General features: G+C 40.3%; 1 protein-coding gene across 1 annotated transcript in view; it reads right to left on the minus strand.

The window, feature by feature from the left end:
• Positions 1-7969, minus strand: part of LOC111168165 (collagen alpha-6(VI) chain) — a 111781-nt gene extending 103812 nt beyond the window's left edge. The window contains exons 1-4 of the mRNA XM_089911159.1: positions 6898-7969; positions 4009-4596; positions 2124-2744; positions 488-1048 (exon numbers count right to left, since the gene is read on the minus strand). Coding sequence (XP_089767285.1) covers positions 488-1048; positions 2124-2744; positions 4009-4596; positions 6898-6964 — 1837 coding nt within the window. The 5' untranslated portion in view covers positions 6965-7969. The remainder of the gene's footprint in view (positions 1-487; positions 1049-2123; positions 2745-4008; positions 4597-6897) is intronic.
• Between the last annotated feature and the right edge of the window lie 2502 nt (positions 7970-10471).

The raw sequence follows: 10471 nt of genomic DNA on the forward strand, positions 1-10471 counted from the left end.
TCACCCCTAGTTGAAAATTACTTATCTAGCTCTAGAAGATTTCATACAAATTTTATTAAAAAGCAACTGAAATAAACCTGAAATATTCTTTTTATGCTTCAGATAATAATAATTAGAGCAACACTATAATGGGCCCTTCATTTTGTTCTGGATAATAAACAGCTCCACGAGTCAATGAATCTCAGCTTGGTCATTTATGCTGTTTCTGCACACCTGCAGTGTCAAACACTGCAGAAAGCAGATGCAAATTGTTATGTATAGGATGGATAAAGAAAAAGGTCCTACTGTACAGCACAGGAAACTATATTCAATATCCTGTGATAAACCATAATGGAAAAGAATATGAAAAAGAATGTGTATATATGTATAACTATACAGCAGAAGTTAACACAGCATTGTAAATCAACTACATTTCAATTAAAAAATGAAAAATAAATACTGCAGGAAAGCAATTTGGGAGCTGAAGTCCAAAGGCAAGGAGTCCTACCTTCTTCAGCACAGATTTCTTGAACAACCTGGTTTCTTATGTCTTTCAAGGCATCAAAGTCATGCACATAGTACACCCGCTTCTCCTCGCCTGCGATTTCTCGCAGCTGTGTCTCGTTGGCCTCCTTGACCCCAATGGCATAGACGTGGATAAGCTCCTCTCTCAGTCTGTTTGCAGGCCCCAAGATGCTGTCCTGGGACACACCGTTGGTCAGGACAACAAGATGGCTTGGCACTCTGTTTTCCCGCTGCCTCTTTGCTTTCTGCAGCAGCCCCAGGGTGAAGTTCAAGGCTGCGCCTGTGTTTGTGTTCCCGCCCAGCTGCCTGATGTTCTCGATGGCCTTTCCCACATCATGCTTGTTGGTGTATTTACTGATCTCAAATTCCAAGTCCCAGCGGTCAGCATACTGGACAGCCCCAACTCGCACCTTCTGGGGAGCGATGTTGAACATCCCTACAACCTCCGACAGGAAGGTCTTCATTTCCTGGAAGTCCGTGGCCTGGGTGCTCCCAGAGCCATCGATGAGCAGATAGATGTCTGCTTCCTCAGTGTCCACACAACCTAAAATGCAACACGAAAACTGAGTGTGGCATTGGGGCAAGTGGGACAGAGACACAGGGGCAGGTGGGAGGAAGGGCAAACACCAGCCTTGTCAGACAGAAAAATGGGAAACAGTTTCTCCATGTTAAAGACCCAAATGAATTATCTGTGACAGTTTGAGATGATTTGCATCAAGAATCAGAGTCAATCTGGATGTAGTAAAAGATTAGAAAGAAAACATGAAGATGCTTTTTACAAGTCACTTCTCTTAGCAGGGAGTAACTTCTTAGCAAAATGTTAAGTGGTGATTTGCGAGCTAGAGAAGGTAGCATTTAACTGGACATGGTGGACAAAGTGCTGTCTTTCTTGAAAGCTTGAACAAAGTATTTACTCTTCATCCACTCCTGGTCAGTTAACACAACCAGGGGTATTGTCAGTGGCCTTATTTATGCCAGGCAGTGACACTTCTGCAGTCGTCATGCTGTAAATATTTGTTGAAGGATGCAGATATATATACGTATTGCGTGCAAACACATAATTTATGAAAAATACATGTGTATGTATGAAATATATGAAATACATTGCTCTCTGTCTCTCTCTAAACTCACTGATACTAGAATAGTACCTCCCAATAAATTCATTACTCTGTCCTCAATCCAAATCATGCTTCCTGTTTATTCTCTAAATTGGAATTTGAGGCTGAGGGAAGAAGAGGAGGGAGAGAAAAGTACTCACACAAAAAAAAAAGAAAGGAAAGAGCAAGGAAACATGAGAGGCAAAGGTGAGAAAGGAAAAAGTGCAGAATGGGAAATAACAAAGGAAGGTATTCTGGAGTGTTGAGAAGTAACAAAGAATCCAAGTAAAGCTGTGCAAAAGAGCAAATAAAAAAAGAAATCCTTTCTTCCCATTCCAACACCTCAATAGCTTTTATTCTCCCCCAATTTACGTTTCCTATTATCAAGTTAAATTAGAAAGTCAGGAACTCACTCTCCCTCCCTACATCATGCCTGCCAAGCCCTTTTGTACACAGAACACCTGCAAGACAAGAAAAAGGCAAAACGATGGGAATAATCCTTCTCTCAGCAAAAGGCTTTACCAGATTTGAGGGTTTCAGTCCTTTCGGAAATGACAGAGACTGTGTGTGTGATCTGGTTCCGCAGTTTCTTTAGAAACGTCTGGTTGTGGGCAGCCAGGTCGGAGAAGGTTTTCAGTTTGGAGACGTACTGCTTGGCAGGGTGAGATGCGATCTTCTCCAGCTGGGCGTCGCTGGCCCTGTCTATGCCCATGGTGAAGATGGTCACCCCCTGGCGCCGGAGGTTCACAGCAGCCTTGGTCACGTTGTCCTCAGACGGGCTGTGGGTCACCAGCACAGCTATCTGTGGCACCCCCTGATTCTTCCGACTGCCGTGCTGCACGCTGAAGACCTCCTTCCTGACCTTTCTCAAGGCAGCTCCAGTGTAGGCCTTCCCAGCCTGGGGAGAGAGGCTCTGTATATCCTGGAGAACCTCCGACTTGTTTATGCCACTGCTCAGTGGGTTAATCACCTTCGTCTCATTGCTATAGGCCACAAGGCCAACCCTCATGCAGTTTTCCTTGATGTCCAGAGCAGATACACTTTCTTCCAGGAATTCTTTAAGATAGTCAAAGTCCTCCCAGCTGCCGCTGATGGACATATCCAACAGGAACACAACATCTGCCACAGAAGGGCCTTGGCAAACTGTGGGCAAGGAATGAACAGGCAGAGTTTCAATTCAGCATCTCTGCTCAGCATTAAAAGACACGGAGAACTCAACCAGAACTTAGTTATGCCCTTAAAGATGGAAGGAGGTGTACAAAATGATTATGAAGCTGAGATCAGAGAGTCCTGGGTTCAAAGGTGGGAGCTTAGCTAACCTCCCAGCTCCAATTTCCACATCTGTAAAATATAGGTAACCATAATATTGACCTCATAGAGTTGTTATGGGGATTAAATGAGATCATGTGTTTAGCATGGGGCCTGGCACATAAAAGTCACTCGGTGAACAGAAGCTACTGCTATTGTATTAAAATCACTAATAAAATCAGTATTTATAGTCCAAACATTCTTAAAGCATGGTAATGGAATAGCAATTGACATTCCAATATTTTATTTGGGAAAGATGCTAGTAATAGGATTCCCATATTTTCATAGATTGCTACAAGAAAAGCAGCATTCTCCAGTATCAATAGACAGTTTTATATGTCATCTCACTCAAACTGACTTAACCAGACATAATGTGAGTTTCTTACATCACTTGTTTGGACTTGTACACTTTGAGCAAATTGTTTTTTTACTGGCTCTCTCCTGCCCCTCTCTTGGATGATGTTCATAAACTCTTGGCCATTCTTGCTAATAGGAGAACACAAGGGGACAGACCAGGACAGCAGGTTGGAGTTGGAGCAGAACACGGGGAAGCTAATTCAGAACAGAGCTGCAGGAAGGGGCAGCACGGGACTGAAACCACACAGGCGTGGCTCTGACTCCAGACTGCAGCCTCGTCCAGGGCCAGGTCACATCATCTCTAAGAAGGCCCGCAAGTACCTCTCTGTGGAACAGAGGTTTTGGACTTCCTGAAGTTGTTTCAAGCTCTAACATCCTGTGATGACATTATACGGCTTCTGGAGTCAAGGATTTTTTAAGGAGCAAATCGACCTTTTAAATGAACCAGGAATAAAACTACATAGCAACTGAAGCCCAGGAAGAAAGCTCAGGCAGCTGGGAGCAGGGTGGAGGCAGCCTGTGAATGATGAGCAATAAGTGAAGCATGGAAAACCAAGGCTCACCAAGTTCACTGGATTTAAAAAGGCCACAATCATTCCAGAATGATTTATGCAGAATTTAACATCTGAAAATGCAGCCCAGCTTTTGGGGAAGGGGATGTTCATAGAGTCTCCATCCTCTCCTCTTGTTGATCTTCCAAAAGCATTTTATCATCATCCCTACACACGCACCCTGAACCCACCTTCCACAAGAATGTCATTGACTGCTCCTTCCTTGTACTGAGCCGCATCCTTGAGAATCTGCGTCATGTTTTGGGAGAACGTGCTGAGGTCTCGGACCGTCCGGAGGCTGTAGTGGAACTGGCCTGTGGCCATGGCCTTCAGGGTCTCCTCGGACGCCCCCTGCATACCCACGGAGATGATCCTCACCCCGTCGTTGCGCAGCGCCTTGGAGGCCTCTTCCACGGCATCCTCAGACTCGGCTGAAGCCAGGACGACCAGGATCGGGGGAAACTGTCTCCTGTCCCTCCCGTTTGAGAAGTAGGTTGTGTGTACCTCCTGGAGAGTGTTACCAATCCTCAGGGAGCCACCCAGGAACCTGAAGTTCTTCTTGAGGTGGTTCAACATGGGGCCTCTGCTCTTGAAGGTGCTGAGCTGGAATTCTCTGTGGAGCCCATCGCTGTACTGGGCCAGGCCCACACGGTACTTGTGGGCCTCTATGGGGAGGCTGGTGATCATTTTGTTGATGAATGTCTTTACAAACGGGAAGGATTTAATTCCCATGTGGTCAGAGCTGTCCACCAGAAACACCACATCGGCATACTCAGGGCCTACAAACCCATAGACAAACAGAAACAAAGCAAACTTCAAAAATTTACTACCAAGTTTAATGCCAACCATATGGGAAAAACATTACTTCCCTCTTTTGTTTGTATTTGTAATATCTTTCCAATGCGCTGAAAATAATACACATTCTCTCAAGAAAAATATTGTTTCTTGGGCTGATTCTTTATACACCCTCTCATTTGAACTGATCATGAAATTAAGCATCACTTTTGCAAGGAATTAAGTAGAAATAGGTAAATGTAAACAAGTTAAAAATCATGGGTTTTTATATGTTTAGTGGATAATTTCCCCGTGTCTTATTTTCTTTCAGAATTTGACCTCAATTTATATCAATACGATAAACATTTTCATTGAGAATCTAATCAAATCAAATTTGAATGGAGAAATCTAAAAAATAGCCTTTCATTGTGATTTCCACTTAAGCAAAGCAACAAGTGATCTGATTAACTTATAAACATATTAGTTTTGTATTCAAAGTGTCAAATTGGTGAAGTTTAAAAAGAATCCTAAAAACCATAAATATGAGATTGCATTAATCTATCTTAAAGTTATTTACAATATTTTTTGATGAGTGGGCATTATAATTGATAAATTTATTCTCACAAATGTAAAATGTGATAGAAACATTAGCATTCCTACCTTAAGCTAGGAATAGGATTATACTTTTAATTTCTATTAAGAATATAATTTTTATAGAGAAATACAATACTTTACTGAGCTTTCAAGGCTTCAGTTGATGCCAGATTCAATGCTAGGTATGTAAAATTATATTTTGATGTGATAGAGAGTTATTTGGTTCAAGCACAAAATATCATTTGCTCATGATCTGTCTGCTGGTTTGAATTCAGAGCTCTTACAACTGTTCTGTAAGCTCCATTTCTGGTCCAGGGAAGGGAGGGAAATATTTGTGTGTGTCTGGATGGTGTATGTTTAAGAAAATACAGTGTAACTGAACAAGCAATGTGAGTCCTGACTTTGTTATCAGCTAATTCTTCCAGCTCTGTCAAGCCATTCAATATACTTGGGCCTCAGTTTCCTCATATTTAAAATGAGTAGATTCAACTAGAAAATATCTCCTCACTCTGAGTTTCTGATTATCTGAAATAGTCACAAGATAAATTCTAATCAAATTAAAAGAACTTCAATCTTTTCTTGTCTACAACTGTGAGGAAATCAGCTTTGGCACCCCAGCATGTTACTTCATTCTCTTTAGAGCAGTCTGATCAAGGCATAGTGGATAAAATAATTCTTTCTTTTCTTCTAAACAACATGATTTCAACCAGTTTGAGATTTCTTTGATGATCATATAGCCAGCAGAATCTCAGGGGAAAAACTAATTGAGGGGATCAACATCTTCCTCCAAGAGAAGTCTGGAACCCCTCTGAGGACTGTCAGGTGAGTACTGCGTAGGATGGCTTGACTTGTGACCAAAAGTGACCTTTCTATTCATGGACAAATCCCCACATTTTGTATGGAGAAAAGAAATGTAGCCACTGGCACAGGAGGCATATTTAGGTTCTAACCAGGCCCATCACTATATGTGAACCACAGAACAACTGGGGAAAAAGCACTGTCTTTCTTTAAAAAGCTTAATAATAGGCCTAGTGAGACATCAAAGGAAGATGTTTTCAGGGCAAAGTCTAATCTGTCTCTCCAGAAAACTTGCTTCCAAGGTCAGAGTCCTTCAGAAAACTGTAAAAGCCAATCTAGGTGGCCCTGGACATGAAGCGACCAGTAAAAGAACTGATTATTTAGGAGGTGGTAGAGGTTGTGAAGGCTTGGCCAGTATTTTGACTTCAAGTCCACTGGACATAGATTGCTGACAGTGGATGGCTCTGGAGCTCTCTCTTCAGAGTAAAAGCACTTTCTTTACAATAATCAGACACTCAGTTTAAATTGGAGCCAAATCTGGATGCTTAACCAAGACAAATGTTTTGGCACAAACGAATTAGGAAGAGACATTTCAAATTTTCCAGGCCTGAACCTAATGTTAAAAGAGAATTTTCATGCAACCTCCCAGAAGACCTAGAAGTAGTTGAAACTGAGGACAAGAAAATAGTTCTCATATCTTCCTATTGTGAACAAGGAATAAGATCCAGAAACAAATGATCTTCAAAGGAACACAGGGTGACATCAAAAGAAACTGAGCTGCCACTCCCACCCTTACTATCATCAAAATCAAAACAAAGCAAAACAAAACACTTAACTTTTAAGCAAGTCAAACTCATATATTATTTTCCATAATGAAAATTAAGGAAAAGAATTCTTTTCATTTTTTTCCTTACCAGAATGTTGGTTGACAGAAACATGGGAACAAATTATCATAAGGAGCAAAGTGAGCAGCATTTTCATATTATAACCTGAAAAATCACCAACTTGAAATCTGAAAAGGCAAAAATATAAACATCTAAAATTGTTGTGGATATTATTTGGAAATCAACACTCAAACACATATGAGCACACAAAATTATATAATAAATTGGGTGAAGACAAGGAATTTCTGAGGTTCCCTGACCTTTGGCTCTGTGAAGTGCCTTGGAGAAAAATGAACCGTCAACATTTACAGAATCACAAAAGCTTCTCCTGGTCCCCAGACCCTGTAGAAACATGAGATTTTAGATTGTCAATGGAAGCAGCCAGATGCATTCTAGTTCCACCAATATTATGTATCCCTACTAATCAATTTTCCTATAGCCTCATGTCACCCTCTGTCCACTCATTGCCAAGACAATTCAGAGTTCACAGTTTGGACACAGTCTAAGAGCTGATTTGCAATTTTTCCATCATGAACATGTAGGTGTGTTTCATACTTGAGAAGTATTTCTAGATGTGGTCAAAATTCTCTTTTCTCCTTTTCCTACGTGATTAGAAAGGTAACTATGTCCCTTTATTCTTAAATTTGAGAGAAGACATAAAGAAATAAGTAGTGACCCTCCATATTGCATACGATGTCTTGGTCCTCAGAATGACGCAATTGGTACCATTTTTCTTCCAACAACCTAGAACCACATGAAGCAAAGTTTTCCAATTCTGGTTTGGCCTAAAGCATTTTCAGCCACCTTGAATTATTCGTTTCATGGGATAAAATAGGATATTGAAGATATTGACAATAAATATTTCAATTAAACAGGTTGGGCTCATTCATTCACTCATTCATCCACTGAATAAAAAATGAAATGATCCGTGTTAATAAACTAGTATTTCTGTTTCTTGCTTAATTCGTAACCAAATGTGTATTTGATACAAATGGCTGTCTCATTCCTTGTCAGGCAGGCTCCTATTGTTTAATATTTCACCCTTTCAGAAAAGGGACCTTTGCCATGAAAAATTCCATCCCCACTCCCTCATCTACTCCATCGTCCCTCTGACATTCTGGAATTTGGGACTCTGTTCTGTTCCTTCATAGGAAGACTAGATGATTTAAACTTTTCAGGCTGTGAGTCAATTTATCCATTCTATTTCAGAGGAAATCAATAAGCTGGAAGGGGCCTTTAAGAGGTTGTTTTTAGTCCAACCTTTCATTTTAGAGGAACTTTGGTCCCAAAGTGGATTGTCCAAAGTCCAAGTCATACTATGTGTACAAATTTTCTACTAACGTGTATAACAATAATAACAAAGTCTACCATTTGGTCAGTCTTGACCATGTTCCGTGTCCTGTGCTAGCAGCTTTATACTTGTTCTCCTGTTTCATATCGATAGGAAACCTAGAAGCAGGTCATATTATTGTTCCTATTTTGCAGATAAGGAAACAGATTCATAAAGGGGAATGTGATTCAAGGTCACACAGATAAAATGGGCCACAGTTCAGACTAGAGCCCACATATATCCAATTTTAAAATCTGGACTCTCAAACTTAGTTCCTCTGCATCCCAAACTCAGTATTATTTTTAAAATTTATTTTATTGAAGTATAGCTGATTTACAATGTTGTGTTAATTTCTGCTATATAACAAAGTGATTCAGTTATACATATATATTCTTTTTCTTATTCTTTTCCATTATGGTTTATTACAGGATATTGAATATATTTCCCTGTGCTATACAGTAGGACCTTGTTGTTTATCCATTCTATACATAATACCAAACTCAACATTATGAACACAAAAAGTGTCTCCAAGTTTTTTGGTTCTATGTCTCTTTTTCAAAGTATTAGGGGTTACTGGTACTTGTTTTCATGCCTTTTTATTTTTGCTTTTCAAACCAGGGCTTTACCCTCTTCACTTCTTTTCTGTCTATATTATGAACTTTATAAATGAGTGCTATCTTTAGGAGTTATGAGAGATAAGAGACTTTAGTTTACTCCATAGGATAAATGCCAAAGACTTGAAGAAATTAGTACTGAATGGAAGTTAAAACCTGGAGAGAAAAGTGAGGGTTACCTAAGGCCACAATAGTCTCAAACAGTATGCAGCATCTGGAAATTTCGCCATGCAGGTGGTCAATACTACTGATACATAAAAAGTTGAGTTCCTTGGGATAGCATTTTGTAAAACAATTTTCTTTTTTTAACATCTTTACTGGAGTATAATTGCTATACAATGGGGCGTTAGTTTCTGCTCTATAACAAAGTGAATCAGCTATACATATACATACATCCTCATATCCCCTCCCTCTTGCGTCTCCCTCCCACCCTCCCTATCCCACCCCTCTAGTTGGTCAAAACGCACTGAGCTGATCTCCCTGTGCTATGCGGCTGCTTCCCACTAGCTATCTATTTTATATATGGTAGTGTATATATGTCCATACTACTCTCTCACTTCGTCCCAGCTCCCTCTTCCTCCTCCCTGTGCCTCAAGTCCATCCTCTATGTCTGCGTCTTAGTTCCTGTCCTACCTCTAGGTTCTTCAGAACTTTTTTTTTTTTAGATTCCGTATATAGGTGTTAGCCTACGGCATTTGTTTTGCGCTTTCTGACTTACTTCACTATGTATGACAGTCTCTAGGTCCACCCACCTCACTACAAAAAACTCAATTTCGTTTCTTTTTATGGCTGAGTAATATTCCATTGTATATATGTGCCACATCTTCTTTTTCTTTTTAATAATACTTTCTGTATTTAATTACTTATCAAATCCTATGTAGTTTTTTTAAACATCTTTATTGGAGTATAATTGCTTTAAAATAGTGTGTTAGTTTCTGCCTTATAGCAAAGTGAATCAGCTATACATATACATATATACCCATATCTCCTCCCTCTTGCGTCTCCCTCCCACCTTCCCTAACCCACCCCTCTAGGTGGTCAAAAAGCACCGAGCTGATCTCCCTGTGCTATGCGGCTGCTTCCCACTAGCTATCTATTTTATATTTGGTAGTGTATATATGTCCATGCCACTCTCTCAATTCGTCCCAGCTTACCCTTCCCCCTCCCCGTGTCCTCAAGTCCATTCTCTACGTCTGCGTCTTTATTCCTGTCCTGCCCCTATGTTCTTCAGAACCATTTTTTTTTTTAGATTCCACATATTTGTGTTAGCATACAGTATTTGTTTTTCTTTCTGACTTACTTCAATCTGTATGACAGATTCTAGGTCCATCCACCTCACTACAAATAACTCAATTTCGTTTCTTTTTATGGCTGAGTAGTATTCCATTGTATATATGTGCCACATCTTCCTTATCCATTCATCTGTTGATGGACACTTAGGTTGCTTCCATGTCCTGGCTATTGTAAATAGAGCTACAGTGAAAAATGTGGTACATGACTTTTTTTGAATTATGGTTTTCTTAGGGTATATGCCCAGTAGTGGGATTGCTGGGTCATATGGTGGTTCTATTTTTAGTTTTTTGAGACACCTCCATAGTGTTCGCCATAGTGCCTGTATCAATTTATACTGCCACCAACAGTGCAAGAGGGTTCCCTTTTC

Source organism: Delphinapterus leucas, chromosome 4 (assembly GCF_059928025.1).
Source record: "Delphinapterus leucas isolate spDelLeu-1000000601 "Yukka" chromosome 4, BTC_Dleu_Yukka2, whole genome shotgun sequence".
Taxonomy (NCBI): Eukaryota; Metazoa; Chordata; class Mammalia; order Artiodactyla; family Monodontidae; genus Delphinapterus; species Delphinapterus leucas.